This window comes from Diadema antillarum, unplaced genomic scaffold (assembly GCF_040938485.1).
Source record: "Diadema antillarum isolate AM-2024a unplaced genomic scaffold, OU_Dant_1.0 scf00000102, whole genome shotgun sequence".
In the NCBI taxonomy this organism is placed as follows: Eukaryota; Metazoa; Echinodermata; class Echinoidea; order Diadematoida; family Diadematidae; genus Diadema; species Diadema antillarum.
This window is the reverse complement of record NW_027270991.1, coordinates 89,338-103,958: the sequence shown is the minus strand read 5'-3', so window position 1 is coordinate 103,958 and position 14,621 is coordinate 89,338. Positions and strand designations below refer to the sequence as shown.

The 14,621-nt window shown below is 41.2% G+C and overlaps 1 protein-coding gene across 1 annotated transcript in view; it reads left to right on the top strand.

Annotated features, from left to right (window-relative positions):
• LOC139718919 (prenylcysteine oxidase 1-like) overlaps positions 1-14,323 on the top strand; it is a 126,303-nt gene extending 111,980 nt beyond the window's left edge. The window contains exons 2-5 of the mRNA XM_071630369.1: positions 8,012-8,249; positions 9,256-9,433; positions 10,850-11,058; positions 13,530-14,323. Of these exons, the coding sequence (XP_071486470.1) occupies positions 8,012-8,249; positions 9,256-9,433; positions 10,850-11,058; positions 13,530-14,323 (1,419 nt within the window). The remainder of the gene's footprint in view (positions 1-8,011; positions 8,250-9,255; positions 9,434-10,849; positions 11,059-13,529) is intronic.
• The last annotated feature ends 298 nt before the right edge of the window (positions 14,324-14,621 follow it).

Below are 14,621 nucleotides of genomic sequence, written 5' to 3'. Positions count from 1 at the left end.
ATGGGCCTGAAACCTTTTCAATTTTTGAGGAGCATCAAGGCCAGGTAGTACCCTTTGATATTGACCGAAAGATCGGTCTGTGTCTGTCCGTCGGGGAATGTTCCGCAGAGACTGCGTCTGGCTTCGCGGATCCCCTCCGTATATAGACCGAAGTCAATGATTGCGGCTCCTGTGTGGAGCAGTCGCGCACAGATCAAACGTTACGATAAACCAAATTTCAGACAGCTTTTTTACATTCAAACAAGTTTGACATGACATGACACATTACGCAGCAATATTTGGGATAAATTTCTCACATTGTGCAATCGAAATACATAAACTCGGGTATAACGCAGAAATTTTATCGATATCGCAACATTGCCATTCGCAAGCAGTAAGTCGCAATTTTGAATCTGTAAACCAATCACATGCGAGGTACGTGTTTTAGTAAAAGAAACACGTAGAAACTACCTCGCATGTGATTGGCTAATAGATTCATAGTGTATGTTTCTGCAGTTTGAACGCGACGACGAGACAGGCTGTGTTTTACGTTGAAAATTCTACTAAAATGTTTGATTATTCATTAATCTGGTGAGTGTAATATCGAGCTAATTTCACTATACAAGCTCAAATTTGCCGACCTAGGGCTGTGAATTAGACGCAATCGGGAAGGGTGAGGTACCTCACCCAATTTTCCATAGAGACAGTGGTTAAGAACATCCACACAGCAATGGGTACTGATACCTTCCGTCTGTCTACGGAGGACAGCGTTAATGGCAAAATACATTGTATATAAGAGTCCTCCGGACAGACGGATCTTTCTGTCTACCTTTGATACTGAGGCATCATGGCTATAAGCCTCATGGACTCAGTGTATTGAACACTGGTGCTGAACACATTGTCCATTTTTTTTTTCCTTGAAAGGACTAGATTATGTGTACCACAATACAAACTTTTTAGTGCCACATTTTCATGACCCTGCAATGCATAGTGCTTTAGAAAACATGTTTTTCAGGACATGCAACTTTTCATAAAAATGTTTCTGCTACTACAAGTGCTAGACATGCAGCAAGCAAAGTCGCAGAGAAAGTATTAGGCTTGGCTGTGATGTCATTTTTAAGACAAGGCTATATGATTATTTTTCCTTCAACATGGCCAGAAAATACATTATTGTGCATGTTTGGGAGGCATGACTTTTGCATAGACACGTGAACAACTGATAGAAAAAAAAAACAAAAAAAAAACGTATGTGGATCACCACTATTCCATCACCATGCATGCAGGCTATCTGTGTGTGGAATGGAATCGTGAGTGAAGCGTTCATTGTATTGAGGCATTTGGAGATTTATCAATCTGTTTTGGCATTATTGTGCATTTGAGCAAAATATGCAAACTTGGTATGCCGTGGATTGAGTCGGGCATGCGAATGTAGCTTATAAAAAATTAATGGGCAAAATGATTATGCCCAACTGGTATGAGAAACCTATTTCTCCTTACAACGTCCTCATTAGCCTTTTTCATTTTCTTTTCCTTTTTTGTTTTGTTTTGTTTATGTATAGCCATCATAGGGGGCGAGCTGTGGAGCCGGGAAATGTGCAAACGCCGGGAAATGTGCAAACGCCGGGAATTGTGCAAACGTCTCGCCGGGAAATGTGCAAACGCCGGGAAATGTGCAAACGTCTTGCCAGGAAATGTGCAAACGCCGGGAAATGTGCAAACGTCTCGCCGGGAAATGTGCAAACATGACGCCGGGAAATGTGCAAAAGTTCAATTTTGCCGGGAAAAGTGCAAAACGTCGCCGGGAAATGTGCAAATCATTTCCTTTAGCGATATTGTGTATAAAGATAGTAGATAAACTCCACATCAAAACTGCCCATGAATTTCCACCATTTAGATTTTCTTAATGAAATCCTTGACAAATTTTCAACAAAATTGGCAGGTAGCACGATTATGGCAATGGGATCTCAATTTGTTTATATAGTAGCCACCCCCGCCCCCCGAAAAAAAAAGGGGGGGGGGGGGGCGTCAAAGTCCCAGAACTACGGTATTATCGAAATTCTTCTTGTATTATATAACCAAATAAGAATGAGCTAGGTTGGTTCGTTAAAGATATTGATGCCAGGAGTTCACGTTTAATGGCAGATCCAGGGTTGCAGGGCACGGGGCGATAAGTGGGGAGGAGTCTTCAAATTGAAGCCTCAGAATCCCTAAACTAGTGCTATGAAGACATTAATGACTGAAATTGCATGTTTGATTATGACGAATTCAGGGGTGTCCGGATCGGGGGGGGGGGGGGTGTGAAGGGAGGAGAGGGATTTTCTACATTTTCAGTATCTTCTTTAAAAGTCTAGGACAGATTTTCACTAAACTTGTCAGATAGTCTCATTGCGGTAATATGATCTTTATGAATTGAAATTAGCTCCCAATCCTCCCCCCCCCCCCACCCCCGGCCGAAAAGGGGGGGGGGGGGGAGTTGAAGCCTCAGAGTCCCTAAACTCTGGATTTTTAAAAATCTTTTTCTGTCGAACAAAAACAAAAGATAGAGCTATTAAGTTAGTGACTTGAAGACATTAATGACTGAAATTTCATGTTTGATTATGGCGGATCCAGGGGTGCTCTGATTGGGGGTGGGGAGAGGGAAAGTGATGGAGAGGAGGGGGATTGTCCACATTTACTGCATCTTCTTGATAAATCTCAAGAAGGATTTTCACCAAACTTGGCAGATACCATCTTTACGGTGATATGTGACCCTGCACCTCAAAACAAACAAAAAGTCGCCAGACATGAATTTTTAGTTAAGACCATATTCTGAAAGAGCAGACCTTAAGCTTTGAAATGATGTATAACTCAAATCAAATGGACTCTCCTAACCTATCTAAATATTGGAAAGAAAGCACAAACTCAGGAAAAGTGTGAACTGAGAAAAGCGGCTCTGAAGTACAGTGTCTATTCAAGCGCTTAATCTTTACCAAACTGTGCTGGCTGTGCGATGAATGGGACAAAAAACAGGAAGTAAACCACCAGGGTAACAACAATAAAGGGATTATCAGATTAAACTGAAATTAGACATGCCTCATTAACACGTTCTGTCCATAATTAATGCCAACTTTCAAAGCAGTAACACTATCTTTTCAAAAGTTATTAGAGTTGAAAGTGAAGAGTGCGGATAAGGTTTTCCAGAAATAAAAAAGGGATTCTAAAGACACACCTAATCACACTATTCTGCCAAAAATGTTTGAGATAAACAGCTAAAAAAGCACACTTTCCTGCCCATTTTATGATACCAAATTTTAGCATAATGTAAAAGAAGACCCGCTCTTTCAGAAAATATGAAAAAGTCAAGTTCGGCTAGCTTGACCCATTTCACTTATCTTCAGTCCTCACACAAAATCATTGTGTGCGACTTTACGTTCGTTTTGAGGTGCACAGTCACATATGGTCTTATATGGTAAAATGAGCCCCACCCCCTCCCACCGCCAAAGGGGGGGGGGGGGGGAGAGGAGGAGTTGGAGTTTCAGGTCCCTAAACTCTGGAATTTGTAATCTTGTTCTGTTGAACCGAAGAATGTGGAACTACGTTATATGAAGACACTATAGTTACTAAAATTTCAGGTTTGATTATGACGGGTCCAGGAGTGCCCTGATAAGGGGTGTGAGGGGGAGAAGGGGGATTTTCCACATTTTCTGCGTAGTCTTGTAAAATCTATGACGGATTTTCACCAAACTTGGCAGATAGTATATTTATGGTGATTCGATCTTAATTTGTTAAATTGAATCCCCCCCCCCCCCCCCGACGAGGAGGAGGGGGGGGGGGGTTGAACCCTCAGAGTCCCTATTCTCTTGATTTTTTTTTCTACCTCTGTCGAACCGAAAAAGTTAGTGCTGTAAAGACATTAATGACTGAAATTTCATGTTTGATTATGGCGGGTCTAGGGGTGCTCTGATCGGGGATAGGTGAGGGTGAGGGGGAGGGGGTGCTGTTCGTTATTCCGAAGGTTCGCTATTCCGAAGGTTCGTTATTCCGAAGGGTCGTTAATCCGAAACACGCAAAGTCCCTATACCTAGAGGTTCGTTAATCCGAAAATTTGTGGCGTTATTCCGAAGGTTCGTTATTCCGAATACTGGTTAATCCGTTAATGAAATTCGGAACAATGAACCTTCGGAATAACGAATCTTAGGAATAAAGAGCCTTCGGAATAATAAATCTTCGGAATAACGAGCTGTAACCAGGGGGGGGGGGGAGGAGGGGGATTTTCAAAATTTTCTCCATCTTCTTGAAAAATCTATGACGAATTTTCACCAAACTTGGCAGATAGCATCTTTATGGTGATAGTACCGTAAATACAGTTAATGCATGATGTAGGTTCAAGTTTACTATGACAGATGAAGGGATGCCCAAAAAGGGGAGGGGGTAGGAAGGAGGCTTATTTTTCACATTTTTTGTCTTTTTCCTGAAAACTCAAGACACATCCCTCGGATAATAGAATTATATATCAGCTTTAAAAAAAAAGCTAATAGAGTGCTGGTGCCTGTTATGGTAAGTTAATTCATGAATTAATGTTAAGTGCGGCGGAGGCGTATTTGTCACATATTCAGCTTCTTTTTGAGTGCATAGGGACATTATCACTATGTGTTATGCGCTATATAAGCACTGTCAATTATTATTATTATTATTGAAACCCTTATATAATAGATATTTGCCAAACTTGAAACGTAGCGTAGCGTATTTATCTGGTGATATGACCTCAATTTGTCTAAATTAGCACTGCCCAAACCCTTAAGGTGGGATGAGATGGAGGCCCCCCCCCCCACCCCATCTCCGCCCCTTGAACTTGAAAGGGACCATGACGAGGGGGGTGGGGTTGTTCGGGTGGAATTCAGCATTTTATTGAAAACCCTATACATATGAAAAAACGGAATACATACTTTTTAAAGACATTTTCTATACAACCAAGAGTAATAGAACACAATTTTATCACATTTTTAGAAGGTAGATCTATACTTTGATGAAATTTCACGTCTGCTTACTAAATTACGTGGGGGCTACCCTGGTCTTATCCCTATCTTTGGGGAAGGGGAACAACTTGGATTTGTTGTCCCTTCGAACAAAGTGGGATTCTATTACCCTAGAGATGCTACCTCCCACGTTCGGTGAAAATCCATCAAAGATTTCTCAAGAGGATGCAGAATATGTGTAAATCCCCCCTTCTCCCCCCCCCCCCCCCCCCCCCCCCCCCCCCCCCCGATAAGGACACCCCTCGATCCGCCACAATCAAACGTGAAATAAAATTTCAGGCATTATTGTCTTCATAGCACTAACTAAGCTCTCTTTTCCAGTTTGACAGAAGAAGATAAAAATTTAGTTTAGTGACTCCGAGGCTTCACCCCCCCCCCCTTAAGCGGTGTGTGTGTGTGTGTGTGTGTGTGTGTGTGTGTATGGGAGGGGGCTCATTTTAACAAATTAAGTGCATATCACCGTAAAGAGGCAATCTGCCAATTTTGGTGAAAATCCGTCGTAGATTTTTCAAGAAGATGCTGAAAATGTGGAAAATTCCTCTCCTTGCCCTCACCCCCTCGATCTGGAGACCCCTTGATCTGCGCCATAACCAAACATGAAATTTCATTCATTAACGCTGTGTCTTCATAGCACTAACTTAGCTCTATCTTCATCGGTTTGACAGAAGAAGATTTTAAAAATTCCAGAGTTAAGGTTTGCTGAAGCTTCAACCCCCCGCAGCCCCACCCCCCCCCCCCCCTTCGGCGGTGGGGGAGGGGGGGGGGGGGGGCTCATTTGAACAAATCAAGATCATAATTATTACCATAATCTTGCTATCTGTCAAGTTTGGTGAAAATCCCTCATAGATATTTCAAGAAGATGCCAAAAATGTGGAATATCCCCCTCCACCCATCACCCCTCCCCCCCCCCCCCCCCGATCTGGGCACCCCTTGATCCGCCATAATCAAACATGGCATTTCATTCATTAATCGCGTTAATGTCTTCATAGCACTAACTTAGCTCTATCTTTTTCGGTTGACAGAAGAAGATTTTAAAAAATCCACATTTTTGGGATGTTAAAAGTGAAGCTTAAATCCCCCCATCGGCGATTGGGGGGGGGGGCGCATTTTAACAAATCAAGATTATATTAACATATATATGACTGTATCTCACAAGTTGGGTGAAAATCCGTCCTAGATTTTTCGAGAATGTGCTGAAAATGTGGAAAATCCCTCTCCTCCCCCTCACCCCCGATCAGGGCACCCCTGGGTCCGCCATAATGAAACATGAAATTTTAGTCATTAATGTCTTCATAGCACTAACTTAGCTCTTTCTTTTTCGGTTCGACATATGAAGAAAAAAAATCAAGCGTTTAGGGACTCTGAGGCTTCAACTCCTCCCCCCCCCCCCCCCCCTCCTTAGGACTGGTGTGTGTGTGTGGGGGGGGGGGTCATTTTTACAAATTACGATCATATCACCATTAAGATGTTATCTGCCAAATCTGGTGAAAATTCATTGTAGGGTTTGCAAGAAAATGCTGAAAATGTAACTAAAAACTAGAAATGTCGCTATGGCGACTGATGCCTCCGCCATAATGCATGATTCTCCCAATAGGTGTATAGTATAATGTCTTCACAATGTGAGATAACAGTTTCACATAACTGGCAAAATTCTGACTGACCCTTTTATAAGTTTATGCATTGAGTAATTTTCAAGGTATAAAGAAAGAGTGTAATTACAGTATAAAATATTTTTTTTTACATTTGAACCTGGCCTTGACCCTTAACCTTTGACCTTTGACCTTCTGGCAGGAAATTTCCAAGAGAATCTCCATTAGGTAATATATGTATATCAAGTTTTAAAAATAATAATGCAAGCATTGCATATACTAGTATATGAGGGAAATAGTAAAATTTTGGACGAGTTGACCTTGACCTCTGACCCATGACTATTGACCCATGACCCCTAAATTCCCTAGATAATCCCTGCCAGTCACTACATGTGTTTATACCAAGTTCCATGAAGATAGGCCTACATTGAACCATTTGTGAGAAAAGTGAAATTGTAACATTTTCACCTAATCTTTGACCTTTTGACGTTTGACCTTATGACATGAAACTCCCCTTGGAGAATCCTTATGCAGTAGATATATGTCTATACACTAAGTTTCAAGAAAATACCTTTGGGCATTGCATGGATATGAGGAAATAGCAACATTTTTAACATTTGACCTTGACCTTTTGACCTTTGACCTCTTGCCAATGTCACTAAAATCTACTCAACTAATTGCCGTATCATACATCATCCTTGGCCCAAGTTTGGTGAAAGCTGCTTCATCCAGTTTTGAGTTATCACGTAAAAAGTTAAATTTTAGGATTTGACCTTGATCTTTGACCTTTGACCTCTGTCCGATTTCACTCAAAAATCAACCAAGTAATTGTCCCACCATACATCATCTTTGGACAAAGTTTGGTGAAATTTGCTTGATCCAGTCTTGAGTTATCGCGTAAACAGATAAAATTTCATGACTTGACCTTGACTTTTGACCTTTGACCTTTGGCCGATTTCACTCAAGATCTAACCAAGTAATTGCCCCATCATACTTTATACTTGGACCAAGTTTGGTAAAATTCCAGTAAATATTACTCAAGTTATCGCGTAAATGAATGCGGGCGGACGTACGGACGGACGGACAACCCGAAAACATAATGCCTGCGGCACCACTTCGTGGCGGAGGCATAAAAAACAAGACAGATGGTCGCTAAGACAGGTGGTAAAGATGGTAATGGGTCGTGCGCAGCTTTGATTGAGAGTTTCTCTTCCATCTCTACATAATATAGGTGAGATGAATGGTTTGCACATTTCCCGGCGACGTTTTGCACATTTCCCGGCAAAATTGAACATTTGCACATTTCCCGGCGTCACGTTTGCACATTTCCCGTTGATGAAATTTAGAGATTTGCACATTTCCCGGCAAGACGTTTGCACATTTCCCGGCGTTTGCACATTTCCCGGCGAGACGTTTGCACATTTCCAGGCGTTTGCACATTTCCCGGCGTTTGCACATTTCCCGGCTCCACACGGGCTCGGGGGAACATCGAGTGCCTACTATATCAGACAACTCTTTGGGGATGCAGCATCCATCACCCTGTACGAGAAGGGCGAGATCGGTGGTCGCCTAGCAACTGTTGCTGTAGGGGGAGATGAATATGAGCTGGGAGGCTCCATCCTGCATCCGCGGAATTATTACATGAAGAATTTTGTGAAGGAGTTTGGTAAATATCAGAGCTTCCTTCTTCATTATTTTATAAAATCATCCCGTGTGTCTTTCAAAATACTTGTTTCTGTGTCTCTTCTGTTTTTCTGCATAACCCAGTTCTTCACACTGGCACTGGTGTGATGGTCCATGACCAGTAAATATCACTGTCAGACCAGTAACTTTTCAGGAATGGACCAGTAAAACATGGAAAAACTGGGCACCTACTGGTCCAACTAGACAGGTCGGACCAGTAGAAAATTAGGTTAGTGTGCAGCCATGCATTGCAAGTGGAAAGTTTATGTGCAAAGAATTAACTTGCTGAAGTTTCGGAAAACATTTCAATGAATCAGATAGTGAATTTGGATTCATTCTGTGTAAAAAAAAAAAAAAAAAAAAAAGCAAAAGATTTAATTTGAAGCAAGTAACCCTGCAACAGGAAGCATCTTATCCTCTTACAAAGGTCTAGACAAATTGCATAGAGTATGGATCTTTCCGTATAGAACTAGTATTGCTGCAAAAGGAGGTGCACTTAACCTGTTGAGGTCAAATCCCAAGTATATTCGGGCAAGCATCTATGGAGAATGCGTGTTGTAGCAAAATCGAACCGTCCTCAACCCCTTAAGACTTTTGTACAAAGAGCCAGTGATTTCATCCACTGTGTGGCAGCAGCTCCTCAAATTTCAAAAGGATTTTCTTTGGCAAATACTTTCGTGACCCTGTAATGTCGAGATGGTATTTGTGGTGTGATCATAATGTAATACTACATTGGGTGTACCTGCCATTAGTAAAGACAAATATGACATGTTTGTCCTATAGATGTTATATATAATAGGAAATTATCTAAAGGGTGAACTTGTGAATAATGTACGCTCCCTTAACCCGTTAAGGATGAGTCTTGAGTGTACTCGGGCAGGGGTCTTTGGGAAATGTGTGTTAATTGTATCAAAATCAGCCCGTCTTCAACGGGTTAAAGTTACTACATAATCCCCAGCTGAACTGATATTTCTTGCATTGTTCTGCAGGTTTTAAAGCGAAAAGTGAGCCAGCAGAACAGACCATGGGAGTCTACAATGGAAAGGAATTCCTCTTCAGGGATAGCTCCTGGTCCGTAATCACTCTCTTGCGGTTGCAATGGCGATACGGCTTTGATGTCTTCAGAATGAACTGGACCATTGATGGACTGCTGGAAAAGTTTGAGAGGTGTGGGCAGGATGCATCATCCCAAATGACTTACCACTTCAAATCCTAATACATTGCACTCTCGTTTTAATGAACACAGTTATAACAAAATTCCAGTTCCAACAAAGTTAATTTCATTACCGGGTACCTGATGTTATCCACTCTATATCTATGGAATGCAAACACTGGTGATTTGTCCCACTTTATTTTGAACACTCGATGCACACACGCAGAGAAAATCATCACACAGAACTTTGCTTAAAATTTTCAATTTTCAAAGAAACCAATGAGATAAGTGCAAGGTTTCATCAAGTCTGACACAATGGTACTTCTTGGGTCTACAAGGATTAACGTTTGAGTGAATAACAGTGCTACGGTTTATCAAATTCAAAATTTTCCCTCTTCTGTAATACCATAACATAAAGTTCTTCGTTTGGTCATTGTGCATGTTTTCTATCTTGCAGGAAAATCAATATGATTTGCAGTTTTCTGAGATTTGATGTCTGAAACGGAATTGTTATGGGTTACAATTTATTTCAACACTTCAGAGATTGAATATAATCACAAAGATGGCTACCAACTGTTACAATGGAAGTATCGGGGGTTCATATGTGGGGATATTGGTGAAGATTTCAAAATTTGATAAAGTTCGATGGGTAAATTGATGCTAGTGGTAATTTCAGAAAGGAAAAAAAGTGAGTCACATGTATAGAGACAGTACTATTACAGTCTAACCTCTCCTATCCAGCCTCCTTTATCCGCATCTTTCAATTATCTGGACACGATCTCTCCATGATTTTATTTTTTTTTTTAAATCTAATAATTACGGGAAAAAGGATGATTTCAAACTCACACAAACTTCCTACTACACAAACTCATAGGTTACACATTATTTCTAACATAATTAACAAACATGTACATTCACATGAACATCCATCTAGAATAGCATGCATTCAGACATTCACTACTTCCCAAAATGTGTGCCAATAGCAAAGAAAGGGTGTCAGTGCTCACTATCTACACAGTCATGTGTCTCATCTCAGGAATGACAATGCAAGAATGTAGAAGGAATGGAAGCTACCCAATTGGCTCGTTACGATCCCCTATCTCACTGCACTGATTATCCGACCTTAGGTTCCACTTTACTTCTAATACTGTGTCAGTAATTGTTAAATGGGGAAATTCTAACTTTAGGAGCAGTGATGTAGAAAATGTTCCAGGTATCACATGTGGTGCATAATGTGTGTAGGTCAGTTGTGTTACAAAATATCCTACCATGTAAAAATTTTGCAATAGAGTTTAACCCTTTGAGGACTGTTTGATTTTGCTAAAGACATATTTCCCATAAACATCTGTAAATACACCATGGAGTAGTTTTGATGTAGTTTCAGAGTCTAGACTGTTCTTTTATTTTTCACCAACCGGCCATTTTTGTAGAATTTATGAGCTGCAGGATGAAGGGAATGCCTATGAAACCATAGAGGACGTCATGGCAGCTATGGATGAGAAGTTTGTGACGTGGCTCAGAGTTCCCATCAGCTCGGTCCTGGAGGAGATGGGCTTCTCCCGGCGCTTCATCGACGAGCTACTTGCCGTAGCAACAAGAGCAAACTACGGGCAGAATCCGGACATGATGGGATTTGCAGGTGGGTCAAGAACACTGGGGTTGTGTGCCCACTACCACCTGTGATGAAATGTTACAAAATAGGTTTATGACTTCATGAGTGACACGGTGTATTACTCCCTTTGTGCCACATTATTCTAAGACTACAGTGCATGAGTACTTGAAAAACTCTCTCTTTTTTTTTTAGAACCACATAACTTTTTAAAGAAAAATGTATGTTAGACATGCAGTGTGCAGAGCTGCAGAGAAAACTCCAGTCTTTGCTGTGATTAGATTCTATGTTAAAGCTATGATTATTTGTTATTGCAAATGGTCAGTACAACATAGGTATAATGTTATTGTCCAGGTCTGAGAGTTATGACTACCACATACATCATGTACACAACTGCAACAGCAACAACAAAAGAAACAAACAAAAAACAAAAACAACAGCAAAAAACCCCGCGGAATTTACTTCAAAAACCGTTCTGGGACACTGCCATACAATTACCAGGTAATGCATGCTATATGCTTGAGGAATGGAATCTAAGAGAGAATCTTTCATTTTACTGTGCCATTTGGCAATTTATCAATTGGTGTTGACTGGGTTTCACATTAGTCCAGATACTGGATGATTTTACTCGTCCGCATTCCCCACTAACACACGCATACACATGCATGCACCCACACAATGCGCCCAACCGCTGATTGCGACACTCCACCAATTGGTACTCCCGAATTCAGGAGGGGTGATCTTGTGTAATACAGTGTACATACAGACACCATCAACGTACGTCCGTACGTACGTGGGTACACTGCATACGAAATACAGTCCAGGAAGTGGACTAGTTTCACATGTGAGCAAAATATCCTAATTAGGCAAACAGTCACTTTAGTCCAGGGAATATCTTCCTTTCTCAGAATTGAATTTAAAGCAGTTTCGGGCAACAGACATACATTTTGAGCAAAATTTTCTTTTATTCTATGATATGAAATTTTTACACTCTATTATGAAGTTCTGTGTATAGTCAAAATGCAGAGCAAATTGCAATGTGATATGCCACGGAAATCATTCCTTCCCTTTATGTAAATTGTCTGCAGGTCATAGAGTGAACCCAGAATATCATAGTTTTGTCATAATCAATCATTTTGTATTGTGAGGCTATGCAGTTGTGTAAAGTAGAGCATTCTGTTCAATTTTACTTGCATGTGCATCGAAAGGCACACTTGATGAGTGGGCCTTTGAGGCAGGATTTGAACTCTGTCTATAAGGCTTTGAGGCAGAATGTGCAAAGTGTATGGAGAGATTTGCAGAACTATCTTACCTACATTTTGTTCCTGCATTTCAATCAGAACAAAGATCAAGTGGAAATGTTATCATCAGGGGGGGGGGGGGGGAGTAAGCCTCTCATGTGATTGCTGTTTGTCTTTCGTCATTCATACCATTCTCCAGCTCTTTGACTCAATCCCCATCTCACCTTACTCTTGTCTGTCTGATTCTACAAGCCCTAATTGCCACCATTTGTGTCTCTCAAATATTGAGGGCAAAGGTCATGTATACTTTCAATATGTGACCCTGCACCTGAAAACAAACAAAAAGTCGCCAGACATGAATTTTTAGTTAAGAACATATTCTGAAAGAGCAGACTTTAAGGTTTAAAATGATGTATAACTCAAATCCAATTGACTCTCCTAACCTATCTAAATATTGGAAAGAAGGCACAAACTCAGGAAAAGCATGAACTGAGAAAAGAAGCTCTGAAGTACAGTGTCTATTCAAGCGCTTAATCTTTACCAAACCGTGCTGGCTGTGCGATGAATGGGACAAAAAACAGGAAGTAAATCACAAGAGTAACAACAATGAAAGGATAATCAGATTAAACTGAAATCAAGCATGCCTCATTAACACATTCTGTCCATAATTAATGCCAACTTTCAAAGCAGTAGCACTATCCTTTGAAAAGTTATTAGAGTTGAAAATGAAGAGTGTGGACAAGGTTTTTCAGAAATGAAAAAGGGATTATAAAGACACACCTAATCACACTATTCTACCAAAAATGTTCGAGATAAACTGCTAAAAAAAAAAAAAAAAAAAAAAACCACTTTCCTGCCCGTTTTATGACACTAAATATTAGCATAATGTAAAAGAAGACCCGCTCTTTCAGAAAGTATGAAAAAGTCAAGTTCGGCTAGGTTGACCCATTTCACTTATTTTCAGTCCTCATGCAAAATAAGTGTGTGCGACTGTATGTTGGTTTTGAGGTGCACGGTCACATATACTGCGAGAATGTCAGATTCATGGTGATGTTCATGTATACACATGTACATTATGGGAGTATCATTCTTTTCCAAGCATACTCTGTGATTTACAAAGATTCCACTGTATCTAAGATACATGCCACATAAAAAGTGCATATCACTGTTTGCTTGGCCAGGTATACACTGCTAACAACTCATGATCTTTGTGTGAAATTGAACTCACTACCTGTTTCCATATTTAATTCCACCTCACAGGCATGGTGTCTCTCGCTGGAGCAATGCCCGGTCTCTGGGCAATAGAGGGCGGCAACAAGAAAGTACCGCAGGAACTCTTGAAGAGATCCGGCGCAACTCTCATCAGGGCTCAGGTTGCGTCTGTGGAGTGTAGGGTTGAGAGTAATGCTGGCAGACCTTCCTTTGTGGTGACACAGGCAGGGAATGGAAACGACGAGGATGGGGACTACGACATCGTCCTTGTCGCAACCCCCATCGAGCCGGAGGCCCGCACCTCTGTCATCCAGTTCGTGGGATTCGACCATCCCATCTCCAATTTTAGGGGTCAGTATCGCCACACTGTTGCTACAATGGTTCAGGGCAGTACAAGGCCATCAGCGTTTGGCGTGGGGCCAAAAGGTGACCTCCCTGCAGAGATCCTCACCAACATAGACATCCCACTCAACGTCAGGACAGTGTCAAAGAACTATCCTGTAGACTTCCACGCCAGCAGTTTCAACGAGTCTAATCAGGTGTACAAGGTCTTCTCCACCGAGGTGCTGAGTGCATCTCAACTGGACACAATTTTTGAATCACACTCAGTGGAATCGTATAGGGACTGGCTGGCTTACCCTTACTACCATCACCACAACTCCTTCCCCTCCTTTGTTCTCTCAGAGGGGCTGTTCTATCCGAACGCCATAGAGTGGGCGGCAAGTGCAATGGAAATGGCGGTGATTGGAGGTCGTAATTCTGCAAATTTAGCTCACCAGTATTGGAAAGGAGAGTCCACGACGGGTCAGCATGGCACTAGCAATATCAAACAAGAATTATGAATTAATCCTATTACTCTTATTTTCCCATTTTCTACATTGGTCAGTATGATGTCCACACCCCCCCCCCCCCCTTGATATTTTAATAAATGCTCAAATCTCTCCATTAATCTTTAAAATACATTTGTTCATTAGCTCATTTTGTGTTTCAAAATCATAAAATAAAGAAGTGTGTTCAGGTAATTATGACAATGAAGAATCAAAAGCTTTCCCTCAGAGTGAACTCTTCATGCAGTTGGAGGGGGATTTTATAAAACTTGTGCAATTCATCTTAGTTTACATTTGAATGTTACCATAATTA